The sequence below is a fragment of the Pectinophora gossypiella genome, chromosome 13 (assembly GCF_024362695.1).
Source record: "Pectinophora gossypiella chromosome 13, ilPecGoss1.1, whole genome shotgun sequence".
NCBI classification, from domain to species: domain Eukaryota; kingdom Metazoa; phylum Arthropoda; class Insecta; order Lepidoptera; family Gelechiidae; genus Pectinophora; species Pectinophora gossypiella.
This window is the reverse complement of record NC_065416.1, coordinates 1,656,791-1,683,722: the sequence shown is the minus strand read 5'-3', so window position 1 is coordinate 1,683,722 and position 26,932 is coordinate 1,656,791. Positions and strand designations below refer to the sequence as shown.

Below are 26,932 nucleotides of genomic sequence, written 5' to 3'. Positions count from 1 at the left end.
GTATGCAACCAGTCTGACGTGTGCTGTCAACTTAATTCTGTTGGGTTATCGGCCAGTATAAAATTTTGAGAGGGCTTTTAAAATTTCTGCCTAAAATTGACGTGTGTTCCATAAATTTTATGCCTATCGATTAGTCGTCCCTTTCCTGTCCGGCGGATAAGAAAATGACTGGTATAATTTAAAATAAAATTAGATGGTGTCTACAGGAGTCAGCGCTATTGACTTGTAAATTAATCAATTAGGTACTATTAGTTTTATATTATTAGTGATGATTTGATATTTGCATGTTAATAATAATTAGCAGGAAAGAGATTCTGTTACATTGATTTATGCCATATCGTGACTCTGAACGAATCTATCCTTAACGAAATGATTTCTGGATTCATTCCTTGTGGAAATCTTTTCAAGCAGATCATTTTCGTTAGAGATGTTTCCTTCATGTTTCAAGATCTACTTATTATTTTACTTTATTCGTGTCACACATTAAGCTCATAACTGGGTCAATTTATTTTAGAACTAGGTTCCCTTAAACGGAATCTAAATTTGCTCCCTGCCTGACCAACTTTTGATTCCTATTTCACCCTTCGCTATATTGGCGATAATCGATTTTCCAAAACGGAACTGTCTAGCCGATTGACCTTATAAATTCCATATTTAAATATTGTTGCATCTTTTGTTTCATTCGGTTTCAAACACCTATATTTTCAAGAAATAAAAATTCAATGGTTTTAGATGGTAAGGTTTCCGCATAATTTCGTAGGTTCGTTTTTAAATACATATTTAAATATTGATAATTTTTGCTCTTGTTTGTGATATTTCTTTTAAAAATGTTCTGATAAATCGTTAAGCTCATAATTAATAACATGAAAACGACAGTACTTATACGTAACTTAGACGTTTACCTACTTATATGGTATTATGTGTAAGTTTTATTTAATTTAAATATGTTATTTTATTGTTACTGTGCATTTTTGCCTCATCCTGTTTTTATATTGCCTCCTCTAACAATAAATATGTACATTTTTTCTATGAAATTATTATTTGTATGAAAGTTATATTAGGTAAAATTATATCAGTTAGTTGTAAATCATTGTTTTCTGTAGGTACCAACCGATGTCGTTTCTAAGAGTATAGGTACCTATGGGCAACATAGTAAAATCTACGCCATTTCCGTTCGCCTGGACTACATCTGGTAAACATAGCTGAAATATCCGTAAACTGAAATCGAAATGGCTTTATTACGTTGAATAAACATGCAACTTACTTGCCAAATAGCGGATGCCATAAATGGAAGGATGAGGGGTCGTGCGGGTTCGGCGGCAACAGCGGCGGCTCCCCTGGCGTGGTGCTGCCGACCTCGGGCTCGTCGCGCCGCCGGGTCGGCGCCGCCGCCGCGCCCCCGCGCCGACCGCCCGACGCCGCCGCCGCCGACGGCTCCAACAGGTTCTGCAGCGACTTCACACTGATCCGCGGCCGCGGAGACTCTTGCGAGCTCGTACTGCTACTCCGCTGGTGCTGACCCTCCGTCTGCTTCACCGACTGCAGGTAATTATTGTTTGGAAAGTACGGCGACGTCGGACTCTTCTGCTGCCCCGTCCGCGGCGACCGCTGACTCGCCCCCATCAAATTAGGGTTGAAGTACGGTATCTGCAGCCCCGGCAGCGCCATATTCGGCCGGATGTTCGGGTTCATACCCGGGTACATGCCCTGCAGGAACGGAGTCATCGACCGCTGGTTATTGTTGTAATTGTGCGCTATGGGACTCGTTCGCGCCGCGGAATGTTGTTTGTTTTGGTGGTTTTTAGTGGAATGCACATAAGGGTTTTGCACGTCGCTAGATTTTGACGCTATCTCTTTCATTTGAGCTTCTAGGGCGCTATTAGGTTTAGGGCGCTGGGACGCGGAGACGTTTGCCTGCGCGTTCGCCTGATTCATCATCGCCTCCTGCCACATGGCGAACTGTAACTGGCTGTCGTAATTCATCGGAGGCATCATAGGGAACCCACCTGGGCCCATGAACCGCATATTCGGGTTGAACATCTGAGATAAGTCGGGGTAGTTGGGACCGTTCCCGCTGCCTCCCCCGCCGCCGTTCGCGTAAGCTTTTAAGAAGTCGCTTTGCGCACATGCCATAGCTTCTAATTGGCTGAGATAAGGAAGGAACAGCATCTGGTTGATGGCGGCCGTCGTCGCTGCGTCTATTTCTCCGGCGAGAGCATCCATCGACGGTATCGGTCTGGGCTGGCCGGTGGATGACGACGCTACGGTGGTGGACGTCGTCTCCGCTTGTTGCGTGCCGCTCGTGCTCGTACTGGTACTCGGTTGTTCCGAACTCGACGAGCTTGCCGACTGTTTCGCCGTAGGTTTAGGATATAATATATGCCTCCAAAGTTCCGGCTTCTCTAGGATTTCTTCGAACTGCGATAATGATATCACAATTATATCGGGGTCATGTAGTACGCGCGGGAACGCAAACGCTTCGGGCAGTCTTAACTCAGGCCTCTGTATATACAACGCCGGTATCTCTCTAACTGGGTTTGCGAGTATAACACCTATTTTGTCTCTAGGGACTAGTAAAGGATCTGGAATGTTAAAATCTGGGCTCGTTTTCAATATTTGTAATTGCCTCAATGGACTAAATTCATCACTTGATTTCGATTTTTCAATCTTCTTCTTAGAATCCGTTACATGATCGTCCATTTTGCCAAAAACTTTGGTTATTTTGATTTCGTCTTCTCGTTTCACCTTTTTCTCTTGAGGCTCACCGAACTCTTTATTTAATTTTCTTATTTCGTCCGAACAGCTCGTTACGGTTGGACTCGCAGATTTTCTATGTTTACCTAAATTTAGAGGTTCACATTGCTGTTTAGTGATGGTTACTTCGGACGTGTACATTTTGGGCGAAGGCGAAGATAGGAGAGTCTCTAGGAAGAGAGTCTGTTTGCTCTTGGTTGGTGGCATGGTGAATATCTCCGGCGAGGAGGGCACCGCGGGAATGCCACTCGGCTGTGGCGACTGCATCGCGTCCGACTCCCTCGACGGGGCGCGCGGCACGTCCGTTCGCCGCGGCGACGCATGCGGGGTCGGCAGACGTCTGTGCACACTCAGATCTTTAGGTTGTTCGTCGCTTTTTTCAGATATATTATCCTCCATCGCGTTTGTCATTTCGCCCACACTCGCCGCTAATTCAGGCGTCTCAGTATCATCTATGTGCTTTAAACTCAAGTCTGTAGGTTCTTCACTAGCGGGTGAAAGTTTCGGTTCTAAAGGTGCCATTTCTTCGTCATTACTCTCGTTTTGTATATCCTCTTTGATATCACCGATTTCAGAGACTACATCACTGATGTTTTTACTGGGCTCTTCATTCGGTATCGGCATTTCACTCTGATCGGGTAACGGCTGAGGGTGTTGCTCCTCGAATGTACTATTGTAAGTGTCGTGAGTATCAGGTACAGGTTCAGTATACAACGCGTCGGCGGCCGCGACGTCGTTCTCTAGCCTCTTCTCGGCACTACTATCGTAATCTATGTGGTTAACTTCGTTCGTTTCCGCATTAGGAAGAACGTTAGAGTTCATACTTTCCATCTCACAGTCGGCGGGCGCCTGCTCCGCGAACACTTCATCCTGAATGTATGTCTGATCGACGGTCTGTTGGTGTTCGGGGGGTGGCAGGTGGTCGGCTATGTGGTGCAGGTGCAGCAGCCCTTGCGCCGCCGTCATGCTGCTGCGGCCCGGTGACTCCAGCGACTGCTCGAGACGGTCGATGATATCGGCCACGGGCGCTCCGCCCAGCAACATGTCGTCCTCCTCCTCGGCGTAGTCGGCGCCGTGCACCAGGTGCGCCAGCTTGTCCAGGGCCTGTCCCAGGATCTGGTTGTCCTCGCAGCCCTTCTCCACGAGGGACTCGAGCAGGGCTTCGTCGTGCGGCCCGCCGAGCTCCGGCAGGTAGTGTGCCTCACTGATAGTCTCAAACAGATCCTTATGTGCACTTATATCGTTCTGGAAGCCGGTCTCCTCCGGCCGGTCGCCCGCGGAGTGAGTCTTCTCGAAGAACATCTCGTCGGGGGGCTTCGGGTCCCCGAGCTCGAAGGACATGACGTCCCTTGCGACCTCCTCCGCCGGCAGGAACGCGTACTGCGCGTCCGTAGCGTCGAGCTCGAGGAGGTCGGAGCCGCGCTGCTGGTTGAACTCGAGCTCGGCGACCGCCAGCAGGTTGTCCAGCGGCGTGGGCTCCGCGGGCGCCGCCGGGGGCGACGTCGCCACGGGCGGGGAGTCCGCCCGCTCCGACGTCGCCCGCCGCACGGCGATCGTGTGGGAAGGAATGTGGCTCTCCAGGTCGGGGGCCGTCCAGCTACTTCGCTCGGAGCGGCGGCGTTTGCACTCGCCGGCTCGTCGGCGCCGGCGCCGCTCTCGGCGCTCGCGCGGCGGCGGCGGGGGCACACGGATAGAGTTGTAGATCTCGGTACGCGGGATAACTCGCCAACCGTTCGCGGTGCGCGCTATTCGAATACGATTTCGAGGGTCGTAGTCCTCGCAGCGGACCTCTTGCACGGTGCCGTCTCGCTGACGGGCCCACAGGAACACGGGTCGCAGGCGCGGCACGGGCCCCCGGCCGGGCAGGCTGCGCGCGCGGCGCGGGGCGGCCGCGGCGGGCGGCGGCGGCGCGCTGCGGGCGCGGGGGCCTTCGGCGCGGGCGCGGGGGCCATGGGCGCGGGGGCCATCGGCGCGCGCGCGGGCGGCGCGAGGCTCGCCGCCGCCGCACTGCGCCCGCTCACACACTCCGGCGCGCCGCACTCCGGCACTGCGACAGGCCACGACCGCGCGGACGCGGCCTCGAGGCGGACTGGCGCGGCCCGCCGCGGCCCGCCCCGCCCCCGCGCCCCGCGGCCCCGCCCAGCATCGATCCCCGGCGCCCCGCCTCGCCGCACCCGCGGCCCCCTGCGCCCGCATGTAAACACCGCCCCGAGCCCCGCGGCCGCGCGCCCGTGGCCTCGTTAATCTTAAATCCATATCTGAGGCGTTCGCGTGAGTTCGCGCGGCCGTTCGCCCGGTGCCCTCGCCGGGCGGGCTTCCCGTTCCTGCCGACCCCGCTGCGGCCTCGGCTCGAAGGAGTTCTAGAGAGATGTATGCCATTTTCTAGACCTAACGTGGCCCGCGATGCTCTATCATATCGTCATTATCGGCGCGGGGTGACGGACCGCCGCCGGTTCACGGTCCGGCGAGCCAGACACACTAATAACGCGACGAGCTCACCGTGCATAACGATACCCGTCGCACATCAAAGGGTTTCATTACAGAGGGAATGGGAATCAAAACAGGATACGCCTACGATGACAAACAACCAGTCTATATGAAAGAATTTCCCCTGTCGCACAATTGTCTGTTAGTATGTTTACATTGGATATCGAAAATAACAAAAATGCCTACACACAGAGGGAGTCACAAATATTTATTCACAATTCAAATATTAGCCGGATCAATAAAGAAGCATCTAAGATTACAGTAGCGAGATGCACCCACGAGAGAAAAACTTTCACTGTCATTACTTCTAGAGAAAACTTATAGATGGCGCTGTCATATGGTAAACTAAATAGGTATATTACGAGAACAGTTCAGAAAATATATTTTTTTTGCCAAAATATAATTTGTTCGGTAATTTTCTAATTATTTATATTATTATTTTGTATGAATTGTCCATTTGCATTGCTTTAATGGTACCTACTTTATAAAGCTCTCGGTAAACGAAGAGGTTGTCCAAAAGCACGTAAGCTCACCAGTTAAAACTTCTCCATATCGTCAATAGATGGCGCTAGTTACTTTGTTTGATTAAAAATCTGTAAATATTTTTGTATAAAACTTTATTTATAATCACGACGAACTTAATAAAATAATATATACCTCTTTGTTCATTGTTTAAAAATAGGCAACATAACAATTATTAAAAATAAACCCTTTAAGACTAGCACTAGAAGTTCAACATTTAAAATAAAAATTGACGTTTGGCGGTATTTTGTATGGCTATAGAAGATAATATACAGATTTGAATATGGATTACTTCATTTTTTTGTTTTTACTATGACAGTTAATGGCAGAGCTTCATTATTTAAGGAAATATTTTTTTAAGCCACGCGTTTATAGTTTGTCGAAGTGATAGCAAGCGACGGAAAAATATATTGTTTTTTTAATGTGTTATGTGCATTTTTTCGTCAAACGTCAATTTTGACAGTTAGGTAATTAATTAAAAAATAAAACTATATTGGCGCCATTTCTAACCTACTTAAAACTAATAAATGCAAAAATTGCGTTTTATTATACACCTTTAACTTCTTTCGTTGTTCTCGCCAATCTTATAAGCATCCATGACAATCCTTCGCTAACTGTATTTAATACATTAATAAGTACTTCATGAACTTCAAAAGTTTTAATAGAGACTAAAAACTAGACTCATCATCATCAATTTAAGAGCCACGCTCTTGTCGGTGCAGCATTTCTATGCTACTTTGAAAACTAGTCTACTGCCTTGATAACTTTCTTTTTGTGAAGTCGGTTAAAACAGTAAGGGTTATCAGAAATCTATGAAATACGAGAAAAAATATGTAATTTTACGGGCAAGTATTTTAAGTAGGTATGGTATGGTCGTTTAAAACTACTACTAAAAAACCACCACTGGGTACTACCAGTGTAAAAAACCACCACTGGGTACTACCAGTAGTACAGTCAGAAGTAAATATTTAGTGACAGTCAAAGTGTACATATATATTTAGCAACATTCAGAACGACCAATAATTAGGGACGTTCAAGGTGGCCGTATAGATACTAACACTCAAAGTCACCAAAAAAAGTTGGCAACAGTCTAATCGTCCACATATTTTTGTACCTACATCTTGACTGCTTAGATACCATTGGCGTAGTAAGTGTTGTCATATTTACGACGACCTAATTGAACTTTTTTTTTCTATTTGACAGTGTAAGCGTCGTAATGGCATTCTAAAGAAGGAGCTGCAGGTATATAGTTTTTTTCAAAAAGTGTTCAACGCTGATCTGTCCTCTGTTTAATTGCTTTAATAGCCTTGCATATTTTTTATCAAACTGTATGTATTTATTTCTCCTATTTTTTCGTTGACTTTCGAATAAACAATTTTTTTTTTAATAATCAAAAAAGAATTACTACATTCTGTTTACATAAACAGCCTATATGTATACGTCCCACTGCTGGGCACAGGCCTCCCCTCAATCAACCGGAGGGGGTATGGAGCATACTCCACCACGCTGCTCCAATGCGGGTTGGTGGAGGTGTTTTAACGGCTAATAGCCGGGACCAATGGCTTAACGTGCTCTCCGAAGCACGGAATCATCTTGCTTTTACGGACAATCAGGTGATTCAAGCCTGAAAAGTCCTTACCAAACAAAGGACAGTCTCACAAAGTGATTTCGACAATGTCCCCATCGGGAATCGAACCCGGACCTCCAGATCGTGAGCATAACGCTCTAATCACTAGACCACGGAAGCTGTTGGTCACTTAGAGTGTTACTATCTATACGTCCACCTTGATCGTCCGTAATTATTGAACATTCTGGATGTTCCTAACTATATGTATACCGCGACTGTCACTAACTAATTTGGTATTATATTATAAGGTATTTACACCATTAACACATGTTTATGGAACGCGATGTTCGTGCGTCACCCAATAGGGTCCACATAATATCAGCGTCGTGGTTCGCGCCGCGACTTGTGCTGAGTGAGGCCCTTTTATCTCAGGACGTCCACCACCACCTTATGATCATTTCGACTAACATCCTTCTTGCTTTTTTGTAATTGTTTTAGTGGAAATAAGATATGATATTGTTGTCTTTCTTTTTGTGTGTGGCGTCCTTTCATAATAAACTATTTCTATTCTATTCTATTCTAACTATTTGCTTCTGACTTTCTGACTGTGCTACGGGCAAAATTTTCTTCCCCTAGTACTACAATACTTAGTAAGTAGTGGTATGGTGGCGTACTTACATGCCAAAGAAATGAAACGATAAAAGGCACTTTAAAAAAATAATTATCTCTCTAGCGTTATTCTGTTTTCAAGGGTTCCGCTTACCTAACCTGAAGATTTGACAGGTCCGGTTTTATACAGAAGCGACTGCCTGTCTGACCTTCCAACCCGCGAAGGGAAAACCAGCCTAATATTAGGTTAATGCATTTTGGGGAATGTGGGTTCTCACGGTGTTTTCCTTCACCGCTGAGCACGTGATAATCATTTATGATCCAAACATGAATTCGAAAACAAATTCGACAATCATTGGTTTAGGCTTGTGCTGGATTCGAACCTGCGTTCTCAAAGTGAGAGGCAAGCGTTCTACCAACTGGGCTACCACGGCTTCTTATGTATGTACAGTCATGCTCATGAGCAATATAATGTACCCACTTTAGGACTTTGTCGCACTAACATATTTGACATTTAGTGAGACTTACAGTTCAATTTATCAAAAAAAGTTAATGTGACATGGTACCAAAGTGTATACATATTAATGCTCGTGACCATATATATGTAATAAGAAATGGGCGCGAAAAATAAGGCAGCTACGCAACAAAATAGCGGTACATTTACGCAGCCTCGTAGTTCCAGATGCAACCCAGAGAAAATCGATGGAGCCGTCCCTAGGAGTCTGCAACCTTGAGCGGGACGGCTTAATATCTATTCTATTCTATAAAATACAAGATTGGATATTTTCAATACTGTTTCTTTTTCTTATCGGCCGTTTTATACTCGTGTATGGCCTTCAGTAAGTAGAAGGAGCCTGCTACGATGACTGAGGCGGTGCAGAGAGCCACTATGTAGTAGTGATCCATGTTGCCCACAGGGATCTCCCATACCGGGGTAGCTGTCATCTGGAAAGGAACAAATATCGCTTTAAACATTAACATAAGCTCACGACTATATCCTATTGGGGTAGTCAGAGGTATATTCATCGCAAGATGAACTAAGCACCCGCACCTAACCGAGCTTTCTGTCAGACCAACGTGATATTGTAAGCCGTATCGCCGTCTATAATGGTCGAGCCAACTGTGTTAGTTCTTCACTTTGTGTGAGGTTGATTACCAACCTCAGCAACCTTGGTGTCAAAGTTATTATTGAGCCGCCAAAGGCCCCTGACATGGCTCATGTAACGATTACTCACTTACATCAGTAAGTAGTAACCGGGACCAACGGCTTAACGTTCCTTCCGAATCACGGATCATCTTACTTACGGACAATCAGGTGATCGGCCTGTAATGTCCTAACCGAACTAGGGTGTGATTTTTGTGATATGTCCCCACCGGGATTCAAACCCGGGACCTCCGGATCGCGAGCCCAACGCTCAACCACTGGACCACAGAGGTCGTTAAACTGCACTGCACTTGAGATAATTGGTGCAAGTCCAGCACCGGGGTTCGAACCGGCGGTCCATGTTAGAGAAGCAATCCAGTGCACCGCAGGACTACAGTGACTACCCTTGAGACTGTTTAGTGAAATTGTCCTTTGTTTGATAAAGACATTGCACTCTTGAATCACCCGATTGTCTTAAAAAAGTTTTTACTTTCTCGGTAAATTCTTGATTCCGTGCTTCGTTTCGTCAAACGGGTTGCATATCAGCGACGCCTATTTCATTCGCCCGCGTTATTCATTCATTCACTCATTCATTTTAAAATGAACAGTTGTCAATCATCCGTCTCTTTCCTTTTCAGCGGATAAGAAAATGACGGGTATAACTTAAAATTAGGAGAAGTCTGCAGGAATCGGGGCCGTTGGGGGTTGTTTAGTTGTTGTTGTTTAGTATTCATTCACGGGTATTCATACTATGAAAGAATGAATTATTCTTTTCTTCATTCTCTCTCTGTTCGCTCAACCTCCATAGCGTCAATACGTGTGATATGTTTTGTGACTATTTTCTATCAATTTAATAAATAACAAGTGCTTATAAAAGCGACTTTTTGTTTATAACGCCCCGATGCATTAGAAAATTTAAAAAAAACCCAAAATAGTGAACAGGGGGTTAAAATTGCCACATCGAAGCAATTCATCTAAGAAAGCAATATTGCTATTTGACATTTGTTTGCTTTTCGCACTTACTTTTATATGCGCAAATGTCAAATGGCAAAATGGCTTTCTTACATTGGTTTAGGTTTATCGCGGTCATTATCATATTCAGTCAGTCGTCCCGTGATCATGGCACTTGCAACAGTGTCGAAATATTGGGAGTCTCATATCCCTGATTTAAACGCGGTAAGAACCCGTTATTATGTGTTTTAATTATTGCTTTCTTAGATGAATTGCTTCGATGTGGCCATTTTAATCCCCCAGATGTGTCAAGAAATCACGGCGTTACGATGTTAAGGTATCTGGTATCTCACCATGGTGTAAGGTATCTCCTTCCAACTGCATTTCTCCCGCGAGCTGCCGTTGCAAAGGAACGTGACGGCTGGGGACACGTGCTGGTCGCACGCGGCCAGTCGCTGATCAGGACAGCGCAGGTATAGCACTGGCTGGGGGATCTCGTTTCGCACCATGCTGAAATGAGCGGCCATATTGTTTTTATTAATATTTATTTACATTAAAACCTTATTCTAGTTACTGTGATGAGATCCAGTTCGAACCCAGTACCGGACTTGCACCAATGAGTTTTTTTTATCTAATTTTTTTCGAGGCTTGAGGCACTCTTGGTGGTTTCAGCCTCATAGTTTAGAGCGTTTAATGATGATCAAGTCTTCACTTTACAAAAGAATACGTGCGTGCGGTTCAGGGATTGTTATTCCTAAGAGACACAGTACAGTATTTATATACAAGCCTTGCCGCTACGGATATTGGATCTGCCAATAGGCACCCAATCTCTCTTCCATGTGGAGTTTGGTGGAATAATTTCCTTCTACTCTCTTTATTACGGTCACACTCCACCAAAAATGCATAAGTCCTCGACAGTCCCACAGCGTGTACCATGCCGTGTATACACGTTTTGGGTTTCAATCTAGTTATTACCCACATCTGTAATCTTTTTTTTTCTTTCATGATTGTTACCTGTTGTGTGTACATTTAAATAAATAAATAATTGGTCATTATTAACCAACGAGTAATTCAGCTAGCAGTTTTCACTAACACAGCTGACTCGAGCATTATAGACGGCGATACGACTGACCACCTATCACGTTGGTCTAACAGAAAGTTCAGTGAGGTGTTGGTACTTAGATCATCTTGCGATGGATGTGCCTCTGACTAACCCAATTGGGATATAGTCGCGAGCTTATATATTATGTGATGCTTATGTTTTAACTCCATAAGGTTCATCATATCCAGCTTATGACATCGTATCAACAGTGGCTGCAAGTTGTCTTTGATTACTTGTGGCTCTGCCCACCCCATTAGGGATTACGGGCGTGAGTTTATGTATGTATGTATGTGTATGTTTTAACTCTATTCTAGTACATGTTTGAATACGCCGTTGAACTACAGTGGTTTGTCTCGTCACACATTCGTCGTGGTTCAGTTTGGTGTTTTTGTTTTTAATATTGATGAATGAATGCTTACCCTGAACACGTGTTTGGATCATAAATGATTATCACGTGCTCAGCGGTGAAGGAAAATATCGCGACGAAACCCACATCTCCGAGAAATGCATTTTGCACAGGTATGTGACCTAACGTGTATTGGGCTGGTTTTCCCTTCGCGAGTTGGAAGGTTAGACAGGCAGTCGCTTGTGTAAAAAACCGGACCTGTCAAATCTTCAGGTTAGAGAAGCGGACCCTATGAGAAACGGGATTATGCTAGGGACATGATGAATTAATGCTTACCCTCCGCCAGCCATGGAGCGATGATATCTAGCGTGTATAGGCAGCCATAGATACACCTTGCTAGCAGTGACCTTTCCAATAACATAAACACTGCTGGTCTCCGAGTCTTCTGCAGGCATCTCTATGTTAACCTTGTTCTTTGGTATGGCATTTAACTGAAATGTATAAAGTGCAATTTGATTCTATTAACATTATTTTATTCAAAATTAAATTCATTAAAAACAATAAAATGACTGCCTGTAATATAAATGGTGTAAACCTGTATGCTAGTGGTTAGAGCGGTGGGCTCACAATCTGGAGGTCCGGGTTCAATTCCCGATGGGTACAATACTTTGTGATACTGTCCTTTGTTTGGGAAGGTCATTGTAGGCGTCAAACACCTGATTGTCCGAAAAAGTAAGATGATTCCGTGCTTATGATAGATATAGATAGATAGATAGATATAGCCTTTATTATGGACTTATTGTAACAATTTTTTTTTTTTTTTTTTGCTTATGAGGGCATGTTAAAACGTTGGTCCCGGCTATTACATACATAATCTCACGCCTATTAAGCATTAACTGTGGAATTTCAAATTCACATTTTGATGTAATTTTCAACAATAAATCCTGTATTTTTACAATTAATTTGTTACCCAGATAAAAGTAGAGTCCACAATATTTTGCGTAGATTGTAACTAGCTTATCTATTGTGAGATTTCGTTAACAAAACTCAGATCTGAATGTGATTTTTCAAAAAGTGTTCATGTGGTTTTCACTATAAGGTGACGAAATAATAAATGTACCACTATAATTACATAATTATTATTTATTTTAAAGTGCTTTGCCATTTTAAAGTGCTTAGGTCTACTTGTTGTAAAAATCTAGACTATAAGATCCCACGGCTATGTAAAGGCTACTCTTTCCTCTTTTCCTTTTCCATTTTCAACTATCTCTCTCTGTATCTCTCTCTCTCTCTCTCTCTCTCTTTTTTGGCATTTATTATTCCCATCTGATGGAGGGGTCTGCCTACTTTGTATTTCTCTTGCACTTTGCTTAATCGGATGTGTTGTAGTATTGCATAAGAACCATAGAATGACATAGCAAATGTAGCCTTACCCTCTGACTCCTCCTCAAGTCGCTGAGCTCATCTGGATTGGCAAACAATCCCCTCGGCAGCATCTGCTCCAGTGCTAGGATGCAGTCTCGGTACAACCACCGCTCCCTCTCATCATCAGCGTTGAACACTATACCGTAGGTTATGTTCCTGGAATGTTTACATGTTTAGTATTAATTAAATAATAAAGTAATGTTTAGTTAAAACATGTTGTCAAGAGATCTATAACAAATCTTTATTTTTCCTAGGCTATAACTTTATTTATGTTATTTTTATTTTTTTGGGAGGTAGGCAATTGGGAAACCACTGCCCTAATTTTCCCTAAAAAGTAGCATGGAGAATGCTACACTGACAAGAGCGTGGCTCTTAAATAAATGATGATGATAGCTTTAATGACTTTTGCAACTGAAAAATATTTTTTTTTATCTGTCGACAATAAGCAGATAAGGTGTTGGTAAGTCACTATAGTAAATTATAGGAGAGCAACTGAAAAATCTTGCGTATTAGGTGTCTTCAACTTGGCAAATAGTAAGTGGTGCATCTTTCCAATAAAAGACAGTACTTGGTCTATACCAATCCATAATACGAAACGTAACGCACATGCTAGCTCCATTAATCTTTATTCTATGTTTTAAATATACTTCTAATATACCTGAAAGTACATTTCACAACTGACCTGTGAAATCCCTCGTTGCGAAGTATCTGCTTCACTTTCACGTTAAAACTACAAGCATCTACGAGAGCGCAATTTATAAACTGAGGGCACAAGAGAGACAAGTTTAAAACTAAAATTAACCTACATAACGCCATTTTACCCACTGTTCATTAAATAGGAAGCACGGTATATAGCTGGAATGCTATGAAACAGCTTTTTTTCAGGAATAAACATATATTACATCGTTTTCCGAATTTTCTAAAAAGCCGATAGTGAAATTAGTGAACGCTCACGGCGCTCAGCTGTTTTTGACACTGTTTGTCAGTTTGACTTTTTTTGAAAAGGTTTTAACGACTCTGGCCTAGTAGCCTTTTTAGGCAGGTTTGAAACATAACAAAAGTAGTAGTTTAAATAAAAAATTGTACACGAGTTTTAACACCTAGACGCTTTTGAATGCATTAAAATAATTTAAGTAATCAAAATATAACAACTGACTGCGAATAAAATACTAGAATATTCTAAATGAGATAACGTTTTCTTTTTTAATTTCTTTGAATGATCTTCTTTGATGGAACAAAGTAAATTATCTTAGCTGGCTGAAATAACTCACAAATATTTATAAAAACCATTTGACAAAACGATTAAAATTTAACTTTTTTCCATTATCTGGTTTTCTGCTTGATTTTTTTCGCACTTGAGGCCAGAATGTTGGCAATCATCTCTTTTTTAAAGTTAAACGAGAGATCGTTTAAAAAGAGATTTTTAAACACTATTTTCAAAACTTTTTCTAACGTCTTCTAAGAACGAGTAATTCAAGATTAGCCGTTCATAAATGGTTAAACAACCAGGTCATTTCCTTTTCTCGTTAGCGGCGCGCGGCAAAGTAGGTTTGGTTACGAAATAATCAAATTCGATGATGTCGACGCATAGTCTGCGGTTTCGACTTGCTTGACTCATTGATGAACATGCTATTGTCACCATGATTGAACTTTCTTACGGATTACAAGGGTCTAGTTAAGTTTTTTTTATAATAATAATACATTTTTTGTGCAAAAAATATTTGTGCAATAAAATTTAAAAAAGGTATACCGAATAAAAATGAGTCTTGTAAAAAATCCGTGTTAATCGTGTACACATGAGCAATATCAGTACCCACTTTAGAACCCTGTCGCACTATCATATTTGAAATTTAATGAGACTTACGGTTTAATTTGTCAAAAAAGTTAATGTGACATGGTTTCAAAGTGTATACATATTATTAGTACTCGTGACCGTACCGAGAACGCGTGATTTAGGTACATTGTAGTGTCACGGGTTCGAATACCGGTTCGGACTTGAAACCATTGAGTTCCGATCATTGATATCACGTGGTTTCCAAAATCTGTGCCCGGTTAGTGGCAATGGGATCACCCTCTATTACATGGCGACTTAAACATAGCTGGCGAGGAGTGGGTCTCAATACTATACCCCTCTGCCTACCCCTTTGGGGATACAGGCGTGATGCTATGTAAACATTGTCAATACCAGGAATAAAAATAAACTTGCTTTACAAGTCAGTCGATTACATAAGATTACTAAATCTTTTAAGGGGCAATGTATACGTTTTTACAATAAGATTCCCATTGACATTCAGAATTTGCCTTTCAACTGTTTTAAGACAGTAGTTACCTAAACAAAAACTTTACAAAAAAGGTTATTATAAAGTTAGTGATTATTTAGAAGATATGAATGCATGGGATTAACTGTCTGAGAACTGATATTAGGCAGCTAAATTACTCAATTGTATACCAATATTTTATGTTTTTTTTTTAAAGAACGTCTAGGGCCCTGTGCCGAGGTTTTTCTTGCAGCTTCTTTTCCCCGGCTATACAGGTTGTGAGAAGCTGCAGCTGCAGTAGTTTTAGGCGGATGAGACGTTCGTTATGTAAAAATTGACGATTCAAAGTGTAACTATGTTACCTACTGAATAAAGATATTTTTGAATTTGAATTTGAAACAAATATTGTCATATATTTAAGGCTTTAATGGTACAAATAAAGATATTATTATTATTTGTATGTCTTTTTTATATCTTATTATTATTATTCTGGTAGGGTTTCTTCGTTTCTGGAGACCCTAGGTCGTATATCCTAAGTCGTAGCATTCTATTTAATAAGGTCATTAGTATTCGTTGAGATGCAATCCCTCCATTTTAGGTACCTAATTTTACTTTTTATTCTCTACTTATCTGTTATCGTAACAGATAGGTCATTCTCTCTCTCTCTATTTAAGAGCTGCGCTCTTGTCGGTGGAATAATCGCCATTCCTCTCTTCTTCCCGCCAAAACCTTCACCTCCCGATACGACACGACGCACCTTCTCTTTATAGGTCATTCATTCGTTTTTAAATTGACAATTGTTAATCATCCGTCCTTTTCCTTTTTCGGTGGATAAGAAAAGACAGGTATAATTTGAAATGAAGTAAGGAGGTGTCCGCAGGAATCGGGGCCGTTACGTACTTACATCAATATTCACGGGCATTGAACCAAGATGAGGACAGTCAAATAAAAAAGGACAATTTCGTTGTCACCTTAGTCCTATCGGCATGCGACCAACAATGTGCTGTTCCCGGGATTGTGCCCACTTTGGGAACGTCCCCGAGAGATATTTTTTTGACGTAACTTATTGTAGATTAGATGGTATGTTTAGATTGGCTGTAACAATGGCCCCGATTCCTGCAGACACCGTCTAATTTTATTTTAAGTTATATCCGTCATTTTCATATCCGTCGAAAAGGAAAGGGACGGATGATTCACAGCTCTTAATTTTAGGAAGAATGAGTAAATGATATTCATTCATTCATTCACCCGGGCGAATCAAAAGGTACGTCGCTGGTATGCAATCCGTTTGACGTGCTGTCTACTTAACTGTGTCGGGTTATTGACGGATGTAAAATTTTTAGACGGTTGGTTTAGATTTGTGCTTAAAATTGACGTGTGTTCCATAAATTTTATGCTTGTCGATTACCCGTCCCTTTCCTTTTCGGCGGATAAGAAAATGACAGATGTAACTTAAAATAAAATTAGAGGGTATTTACAGGAATTAGCACCATTACCCACATAATCTGGAGGTCTTCTTTTTACGTGCCCAAACCAACGAAGCCTGCTCTCTTGTAGCTTTTCGGAGATGTCGCGTACGCCGAGACTGCCGCGCACGTATTCGTTACGGATTTTGTCGAGTCTCGTTAATCCGCATATCCACCAAGCATTTTCATTTCAGCGACTTGAATGGTCTGGACTTGGCGCTTCATTACTGCCCACGTTTCACTACCAAACGTCAAGACTGGCCTGATCATGCTCTTGTACAGTCATGACCATTATAATGTACCCACTTTAGGACTCCGTCGCACTAACATTATTTGACATTTAGTGAGACTTACAGTTCAATTTGTCAAAAAAGTTAATGCGACATGGTTCCAAAGTGTACACATATTAATGCTCGCGAGGAGCTCGGTGGCGCAGCGGTTAACGCGCTCGGTCTGCGATTGTTGAAGTAAAGCAACTTTCGCAAAGGCCGGTCATAGGATGGGTGGCCACAAAAAAAAGTTTTCATCTCGAGCTCCTCCGTGTTTCGGAAGGCACGTTAAGCCGTTGGTCCCGGCTGCATTAGCAGTCGTTAATAACCATCAATCCGCACTGGGCCCGCGTGATGGTTTAAGGCCCGATCTCCCTATCCATCCATAGGGAAGGCCCGCGCCCCAGCAGTGGGGACGTTAATGGGCTGATGATGATGATAATGCTCGTGACCGTACACTAAGTCTTTGAGCGTAACGGGTATACGTTTGTCACAGGTTACACCAGTTACTTCCCGCCATTTAAGCCAGGCTGCCGCTATCCAATGCTGTATGTTTGTGTCCAGGTTGCCAGACGAGTGTAACATGGTGCCCGAATATTTATATTTGGCACGCTTATACGAAGCACCACGCGCTAATATACTTAATAGGACGATGCGTAAGTACTTTCTTAATTTGACACGATTTTATTGAATGTATGTATATACCGCTGTGTACGATTGTATAGCAAAACATACGTCTTGTTTTCGCCGCATTTTTGTATCAAGCGCTGTACTTATCTACGATGGTGTTAAATCAATGATCCTTGTTATTAAAGAGTTTTTACAACGGGAACATTCCCACTTTGGGAAAATTCTCCCGTGAATGGCGCATCACTGCACGCGACCCAACCTTCTGATACTTAAGTAGGTATCATCTCGCACGGTTCTCACTCTCAAATGCGGCGGAACTCGCTAAGAAAAGACAGGCATTTATAAGACCAAGTAGGTACATTTATAAGTACATTTAGTTTTGATTTTAATAATTTTTAACTTTATTTCATTTTTTTATTGTAATAACTTTTAATTTTAAAGTGACATAATTGTATCTTACAATATGAGTACGGTCACGAGTACTAATATGTATACCTACACTTTGATACCATGTCACAATAACTTTTTGACAAATTTATACGACAGGGTTCTAAAGTGGGTACATGATATTACTCGTGACTGTACCTAACCGAAATAAATGCATTTTTTTTATACCCATATTCTAAAATGTTCGCTCAAACCTTCCTCGACACCCTTCTCAGTTGAGGCGACCACAAGGTGTTTTTCGAACTCAGCTCCAAATCTTAGACGGTGCTTACCTTTACTCGAGTTTACTCCAGTAAGGCATGATGACGTCTTTAATTTCGTATTATTATGTTGGCAGTATAATATGCTCGCAATTACCCGCATTATGCTCGAGTCCAGTGAGTAACGTCCTCCAGTTGAGGACGTAAATGTCAACTTAAAATGCTGTTGAGGCCGAGTCGGGAGGAGGAAGAGACGAGTGAACATAGACAACACCAATAAAATCTCATTCTTACCGACTGCAGCTGCTTTTAGGTAGCGATCAAAGATTTAAAAATTGGGTTGACTCCCATACTTACTCTACTTTCCAAGCGTCTTGCCTTTAGGGGAGTAGATCGTGATGCATTTAAAAGTGCATACTCCCTAAGAGCCGAAGTTTTTTACTACAGACTTACTAATTAATATGCTATACATATTTTAGTGTACATTGCTATCATTATGTAAATAAAACCAGGTTACTGTTACGAAAATGACATTTAAAAACTTGCTATCCATCAACCCGTTTCCTCCCAACGAACTGCCTAAAACATTTAACGCAACTTCAGCCTTTACTAGCTACTTGGCGACTACAATGTACTTACTAGCTTAGGCCATTCAATAATGCAACGGACCGACGGCGACGTCGACCGTTATGAGTTCATTGACTTTTACCATCAGTAGATGCTTACATTTTTTATGTAAGTAGTTTCGAATTTCGAACGACCAAACTTCCGGAGCTTTACATAAAATATGAAGCTACTCGTAAAACTAGTGCGAAAATTAATTATTAAAGCGAGTTTCCCGTAGTAAGAGCTGTGTACAATCGGCAATCAAAAGCCGGTTGGCGGTTACCTCAGTCAGTGAGCGATCACAGTACAACTCAGTCGCGTGTGTTTACCTGGAGGCTTAAACGTGTCACTTCCAGTGCCTTACTAATCGGAGGAATTTAAAAAGGTTCGTATTTTTTCTTTTTCAATTTGTAGTCTGTTTCGTTTCGCGGGCACCGATGGCAGACGAAAGGTGTTTTATGATGTCAATTCTTAATTCTAATTAGATTTTTGGATTGTGCGATTCGGAACAGTTAGGTGGGCGCGTTTTCGTAGAAACGTTGCGGTTTTATTTTAAAAAGAAATACATAATAATACTGCTTAGCAATAAAGTGTAGAGCTGGATGAGTAAGTACTTAAAAAAAGGGTAAATGATGAGTGGATTCTCATTTATTTTGCGACTCTACCAGCTACAACAAGGATTGTATCTACCGTTATTGTAGTATAGATACCTACTTTAAAAAAGCATTAACAATCGCGCGAAATTAATAAATGCATTCTTGAATTTACTACTGGCCAGATTTCTCAGAACAATAATTAAAAACATCTCTTGTCTGGTCAAGGAATTTGTAGAGTATCCAATATCCTTCTGTTGAATTTAAAACAAAAAATATCAGGTAGGTACCTTCCTCTCTTGCTCCTAGTTTCTACAACATTATATTTATTAATATAAGTTCTAACTTCTTTCAAATCTTACAAGATTCTTTTATATAGGTACCCATTCGAATCCCAAAAGCACACATTAAAAACTACGCAACTCTGACTTTAGGTACTCAATTAGCTTGCATATTTTTGCCGCCAAAAGTAGAGATTGAGGTGAATAAGCAAGATTTATTTGGTTACATTACAACCGCATTCGTTTGGTCATAGGTTTGCATAACTATGTAAATTAAGTAGGCGAATATGTTCAAAAGCTATGGGTCGCTATAGGCTTGGTAGTGACGGTATGCGAAGGCGCGTTTTAAACTTGACGAAAGGCTAAAAACTACTTTTTTGTTGGAATGAGTGTAAAAAAAAATCGCACCTAAGTTTACTTGCCTATGACTATGACATTTTCAATAATGGACTGTCTGAAAAACAAAAAAACGAGAAGATGTGGTGTAAAAAATAATGTACCTACTTAGTGACGAAGATTGAGAAGGGATGAAATTTTAAGATGGTGGATTTTATGAAATGGTCGGATTTCATGATTTGGCTAACTTAAACTGACTATATCGTTTAAACGTCAACGTTGGATGATATTTCAATCGACGTTTGGCCATAATTATGAAGTAATCGTGCGTTTAGTTGCTTATATTGTCGAATGCAAATAAAGAATATTGAATGCTTTGTGTTCATTGATCTGGCGAAACTACATCATGATGTGGCTAAAGAGTACTATTCTATATCATGAACATACATACATACATAAACTCACGCGTGAATAAAAGCGATTGTTTATCAGCATACTAACCTAACCTAACCGATTCCTTTCGATTTTACCTAAACTTACCAATGTACGTCCTCCGGTTGATTGAGGGGAGGCCTGTGCCCAGCAGTGGGACGTATATAGGCAGTTTATGATGATATTATATTATACCAATGTACGAAAAGGGAACTATTACACAGATGAAACGTTATTCGTCTAAAAGTTGTCTGGCCTAATGAATAATTTGACAAAAGATAAATGCCCCAACGTTTTTTGTCATTACAATAATCAGCTTAACAACAATTCTACCAAATGAAACGTTGTCATACAAAAATTTGACAATCGTTAGTTGTCAAAGTGAAAAATAGGCGAAACGTTAGTTGGCAAGTGATAATCGGCCAAACAATTTTCGACGAAAAGGCAGGATCCCGTACTTATACACTTTGAAACCACGTCACATTCATTATCTTATTTGACAAAAAGTACCTACACCTACCCGAGCAATGAAAAAATAGGCACAACGACATCTACATTGTTTTAGGGGTATGTAGCTTGTCAGTACTATTCATAGGCAGAGGACAGGGGCCTGTTTCATAAAACTTACAATTGTAAATTACAACGACAATTTGGTGTTCATTACGTAGCTAATTTGAAACTGCAAATTATTTGTGATCACACACTCCGCAATGTACATCAAATTGTCTTTGTAATTTACATTTCTAAGTTTTATGATACAGGCCTCAGGAGTACTACTCTGGGCGCCATGTCACTCGCGTCAGAGAGAGTACTGCGGGGCAGAAGGCAAGAGGGAAACCACTGCTCTATTTTTACCTAAAAAAGTAGCATGGAAAATGTTACACCGACACAAGAGCGTGACTCTTAAATTAGTGATGTTGAGCGTGGAAAGTCCCTCAATCACCTAAGGTCACAGATCAGTGATATGACTACATGAGACATAGTTCGCTGACATTTGAAGTTTCGCAAATTAAACTCGGTAGGTAGGTAAGGTACATGCAAATTGGAATATCTAACACGAATGTTTGTAAATGACGTTAACGTGCTATAATGATTGTTATGATATATTCTCAGATGTTATTGAGTCCTGTCTGTCACGACTTTATTTTTGCATTATTTGGACAGGTTATGTAAATTACGCTCACATGACTGTAATATATTACAGTACAAGGCCTGACCGAGACAATCATTTGGTCACGGCCTAATAACTGTGATAGTGTGCATATTCTAAATACGAATAAAAGATTCAATGTCAGAGCTTAATTGGTTATTACAATCTTGCTTACAGCTAACTCTAATAATGTCGCTTCTCTATTGGTTGATGACGTCATCAGCATAATGAGTGACTTTTCAGGCTATGTTCCCCAAAAAATATACAGATGGCGCTGTTCAGAGTTGCGTTCGTTTAACCTTCTAATTTCATGTATCATCATCACCAACCCATTAACGTCCCCACTGCAGGGGCACGGGCCTTCCCTATGGATGGATAGGGAGATCGGGCCTTAAACCACCACGCGGGCCCAGTGCGGATTGGTGGTTATTAACGACTGCTAAAGCAGCCGGGACCAACGGCTCAACGTGCCTTCCGAAGCACGGAGGAGCTCGAGATGAAAACTTCTTTTTGTGGTCACCCATCCTATGACCGGCCTTTGCGAATGTTGCTTCTTAACTTCAACAATCGCAGACTTAGCGCGTTTACCGCTGCGCCACCGAGCTCCTCATTTTCACACAGATTTCATGTATAACAGTATATTATACATGCGTATGATGCGGAAGAATTTTGATCTGCTGCCGGCCATAAATCCTGGAAACCACGTGATACCAATTATCGAAATCAAATCAAATAAAATATCCTCTTTTGCACTTTGTTTTATAAAACATTTAGCAATAGTACAAATGGAGGGCTTGATTATCTATGATCCAAAGATTAATTCAAACTTGATTCAAAGTCATGGACTTGAATTTAGTGGTGCATAACCCGAAAAAAAAGTAAAAACATAAATACTTATAATATGTATTGGACATCTTACTTATTTATGCTTAGGCTTTTCGGCGGGAAACGGGAACGGGACAGTTGCTTTCTTCATTGAATAATCTAAATAATTAATACGAAGTGGTGTTTTGTGGTTAATGATCGCATTAAGTTAGTCGGAAGACATTCGCGAGTGTTATTATATTGGAGTATTCAATAAACAAAGTGTATCTGCCTATTTTCGCTTCGTGTCAGGAAGCCGCTTTATAACTCAAAAGTTTATGCGGACTTTTGAGTTAATTCGTTTGGGGTTCGGAGTAGGATCAGTCTACTCCGAGGGTGGGGGCTTAGGTTTCATCATCATCACCTTTCATCATTTCATTAATCATCAAGAAAAAAAATACGTCAGACATGGCTGTATGGGCATAGTTCCCTTTGCCTTACCCTTCGGGGAAAACAAAAACAAAAAAAAATATTTATGCTTACACAAATGTTCGGTGCCAATAATTGATTTATTGTCTGATTCATTGCATCATTCATTAACTATTTTATGAACAAATACAATTGTGTAAACATTATGTTTTATAATGATTCATTTTGTTATGTATTTCTGTAGATTGTGGAATTTTCTTTGTCAATTAATATGAAATTACAGAATATATTCTTGAATGTAAATTGAATACTTCTTCTATCGGGTGGGTTGTCAGGTGGGTTACCAACCTCATCAACCCTGGTTATTATTGAGCTACCCAAAGGCCTCTGACATGGCTAATGTAACGACTACTAACATCAGTAAGTAGTGTTCTGAAGCATGGGTCATCTTACTCTTGGACAATCAGGTGATCAGCCTGTAATGTCCTAACCAAACTAGGGATTACAGAGTCATTTTTGTGATGTTCCCATCGGAATTCGAACCCAGGATCTCCGGATCGTGAGCCCAACGCTCAACTACTGGACCACGGAGTCTGTTACACAGGTTGTGAGAAGCTGCAGTACTTATAGGCGGATGAGACGTTCGTTATGAAAAAAATACGATGCAGTGTACTATGTTACCTATAGAATAAAAATATTTTTGAATTTGAATTTGGAATTTGAGCGCGTGAGAGGGGTTAGGGCGATTCTTTCAGAAATGTGTTCAGTGGGCTTAGCACCGTAAGCGCGCGACTCTTTCTCGCCTCGACATACGTCTCCCGTCACTCTCTCACAGTACTGCACAGAAAGAGACAGACGATCTCTGTCGCGGCGAGAAAGAGTCGCGTACTTACGGTGCTAGGCCCGCAGGATGTCTAGTTAACATACTAAAAGTCCCCATGTCTAGGAGGCAAGCCGGAGGGAAGAGGGGAGAAAGGCATTGATTATATTGATTGAATTCGTGATAGTCCTGTTCGCTGAACGCGTGACTTACTTCGTAATATCACGGGTTCGAATGCCGGTTTGGGCTTTAAACCACTGAACTCAACTTTATGACTTTTTTCATGTTTGAATCATAATAATAATTAATATTTACATGGTTTCTCGGACTTGTGCCTGGAGAATGGTAATAGGCTCGACCCCTGCTATTACATGGGAATTAAAGAAAAAAAACATAGCTGACGACAAGTGGGTGTAATATACTCCTATACCTCTGCCCACCCCACAACAGCAGCCGCAGCAGCAGTCGCTCGCAGTGTCGCTTTGCTGCTGTGGGGTACAGGCGTGATGCTATTTTATGTTTTTATTCTTTATGAATTCCCTATTAAGTACCATACAAAACAATCTACTCTAGAAAAGTGTTGTAAAAGTTCATAAGTTTGGCGGTAGAAGCAATATTATCGCGATGTATCGGCGCCCGCGCAGTGCTGTGTACTGGCCCGCCGTGACCCACTAGCTGCGTGCAGACACGACCAGTTCAATAGTAGATGCTTGATTAACAGATAATATATCTACTTGGAGCTTTACAGGGTAGGTTGGCGTAACTTGATTACGGAAAAGTGGATTAAAAAAATGATGTTTTAGATAGTAATTTAATATAAGATACGCTCACGACTATATTCAATGAAGGACTTTCCAGGCTACGATTCCTCAAAAACAATATATGTAGATGGCGCTGTAAGGATTTTCCTTCGTTTAACCTTCTAATTTCATAGATAGCAGACATGCATCTTTTAGCTTTTTCTGTCCCTTTATCCCTATGTACGCTTAAATCTTTAAAACTACGCAACGAATTTTGATGCGGTTTTTTAATATCCTAGACTGATTCAAGAGGAAGGTATAAAAACATCCATTAAATAGTGGAGAAATACTGTTATTTTTGAGGTTTTTAATGTGATGTCGTAAATAATTTAATTTTTTCCTCAGCATTGCACCCGAGCGAAGCCGGGGCGGGTCGCTAGTTAGGTATAAATGATGACCCTTTTTATTACACCCAGGCACAATTACATCTTCCACCCATTATTATTCTGATCAAAATAAAGAGAAGCAATATAGGTAGCAACATAATTCTATACAGAATTTGCTCCAAATATCAAGCAACAAATATTTTTATATATTATGCTTTTAGAATTACATTGTATTTGTGAATTCGTCGTACCTACTCATTGTTACGAGATTGTTTTCTGATCATCTAAGTTCGGCTTCTATTCTAGATTAGCACTTTTAATTTATTATTGACCTAGTCTAATACCCTATTGGTTCAATTATGCATAATTAGAACATTTTATCATTATCGAATTAAAAGAAACTTAAGTAATGTATTCAAAAGTGTGAAATAACATTGAAGCTTGATAACAATTGAACAGTAACTCGTGAAATTGTTTGAAATTCCGTAACGGAATATAAAATCGATCCGGTATGACCAATTGTTATTACCACTGCTACCTTGAAATATTACATCTGATGATACACTTGAAACATAAACGTGATTGGGGATTTTGAATTGAGGAAACTTTCATCATCATCACCAGCCCATTAACGTCCCCACTGCTGGGGCGCGGGCCTTCCCTATGGATGGATAGGGAGATCGGGCCTTAAACCACCACGCGGGCCCAGTGCGGATTGGTGGTTATTAACGACTGCTAATGCAGCGGGACCAACGGCTTAACGTGCCTTCCGAAGCACGGAGGAGTTCGAGATGAAAACTTTTTATTTTTGTGGTCACCTATCCTATGACCGGCCTTTGCGAAAGTTGCTTAACTTCAACAATCGCAGCGTTTACCGCTGCGCCACCGAGTTCCTCACGAGGAAACTTTACTATGGTGCGTTATAATCTACAGGGCAAAGAATCAAATATCGACTATGATGCAAGGAGAGCCCTCCTTATCAGAGGAAAACTCCAACCAACGGCCTCCGTGGTCCAGTGGTTGAGCGTTGGGCTCACGATACGGAGGTCCCGGGTTCGAATCCCGGTGGGGGCATATCACAAAAATCACTTTATGATCCCTAGTTTGGTAAGGACACTACAGGCTGATCACCTGATTGTCCAAAAAGTAAGATAATCCGTGCTTCGGACGGCACGTTAAGCCGTTGGTCCCGGTTACTACTTACTGATGTAAGTAAGTCGTTACATGAGTCAGGGGCCTTCGGCGGCTCAATAACAACCCTGAGATCAGGGTTGATGAGGTTGGTCATTCACCTCACAACCCACACGATATTCGCTCACACTTATACGTTAGGCGCCACACAGTAAGAATAAGATTTTTATATTGAGTATCCGGAGCGTGCCCCTGAGTCAAACACGTTACTTCTCTACCGAAGTTATTTGTGACATTGCCCTTGAAATATAAATTAAGTCGACACCACCATAATTACTTTAACTAAATCAATTACAATGATGGCGGAATCATTTCAAAAGATAATTTAATGTTTTTATTTAGACCAAGGATTTATTGGAAACTTTTCAATTGTAATGAAGTTATTTACCTAAATCTGATACTTGCAAACTCACTCTTCTAATCTTTACTTGGAATGTATTATTTGCAGTAATGTGCAAACTTATATAAAAAGTGAAGGAAGAGTCGGGTGAAATTCTTAGAGTACGCGTGTTACTCTAACCTCGTAAGACCGAGATTTCCATACGCAACAGTTAAAAAATGGATATTAGATCTTATATATCATCATCATCAATTTAAGAGCCACGCTCTTGTCGGTGCAGCAGTTTCCATTCTACTTTTTTAGGGAAAAATAGGGCAGTGGTTTCCTTCTTGCCTTCCGCCCCGCAGTACTCTATCTGACGCAAGTGGGATGGCGCCCAGAGTAGTCTATTACAAAGCCATACTAGGACTCCTGTCCTCCGCCTCTAAATAGTACTGACAGTTACTGCTGCCCTCTGTCAGGTTCCAGGTTACAGTCCCTGTGACTTGCCCCTTCCGTCCTGCATTGCCGTTCAAAAAAAATATATTTTTCATAATTGGCTTACAAAGTTAGCGCTTTTTGAACGTCAAACAAAATTAAATTACATATTATGTAACTAGCTGTAAAACTACTACCACATCGGAATCTGTAACGCTGAGGGAAAGACG

At 41.5% G+C, this 26,932-nt stretch overlaps 3 protein-coding genes across 4 annotated transcripts in view; 1 reads left to right on the top strand and 2 right to left on the bottom strand.

Moving 5' to 3' along the window:
- LOC126371698 (uncharacterized) overlaps positions 1–4,642 on the bottom strand; it is a 124,225-nt gene extending 119,583 nt beyond the window's left edge. Inside the window, exon 1 of one of the 2 annotated variants that reach the window (XM_050017002.1) lies at positions 1,265–4,642. In XM_050017002.1, coding sequence (XP_049872959.1) covers positions 1,265–4,095 — 2,831 coding nt within the window. In that variant the 5' untranslated portion in view covers positions 4,096–4,642. The remainder of the gene's footprint in view (positions 1–1,264) is intronic. The other variant, XM_050017003.1, reaches the window with a different exon arrangement.
- Positions 4,643–5,841: 1,199 nt separating this feature from the next.
- On the bottom strand, positions 5,842–13,873 carry LOC126371764 (phosphatidylinositol-glycan biosynthesis class X protein). The gene is made up of 5 exons (XM_050017121.1): positions 13,590–13,873; positions 12,916–13,063; positions 11,819–11,973; positions 10,388–10,544; positions 5,842–8,884 (listed from the first exon to the last, which is right to left on the bottom strand). The coding sequence occupies exons 1-5, from the start codon at positions 13,721–13,723 to the stop codon at positions 8,726–8,728; spliced, it is 753 nt and encodes a 250-aa protein (XP_049873078.1). The 5' UTR covers positions 13,724–13,873; the 3' UTR covers positions 5,842–8,725.
- Positions 13,874–19,077: 5,204 nt separating this feature from the next.
- LOC126371736 (protein yellow) overlaps positions 19,078–26,932 on the top strand; it is a 33,359-nt gene continuing 25,504 nt past the window's right edge. The window contains exon 1 of the mRNA XM_050017075.1: positions 19,078–19,168. The gene's annotated coding sequence lies outside the window, so the exon portion shown is untranslated. The remainder of the gene's footprint in view (positions 19,169–26,932) is intronic.

Bases quoted from the DNA above. Each gene is read 5' to 3' on its own strand.
- LOC126371764 (XM_050017121.1), bottom strand. From the start codon at position 13,723: ATGGCGTTATGTAGGTTAATTTTAGTTTTAAACTTGTCTCTCTTGTGC. The intron at 10,545-11,818 runs GTAAGCATTAAT...CGCTCATTTCAG, and splicing joins CGCTCCATGGCTGGCGGAGG to CATGGTGCGAAACGAGATCC. The intron at 8,885-10,387 runs GTGAGATACCAG...GTTCCTTTCCAG, and splicing joins AGGAGATACCTTACACCATG to ATGACAGCTACCCCGGTATG.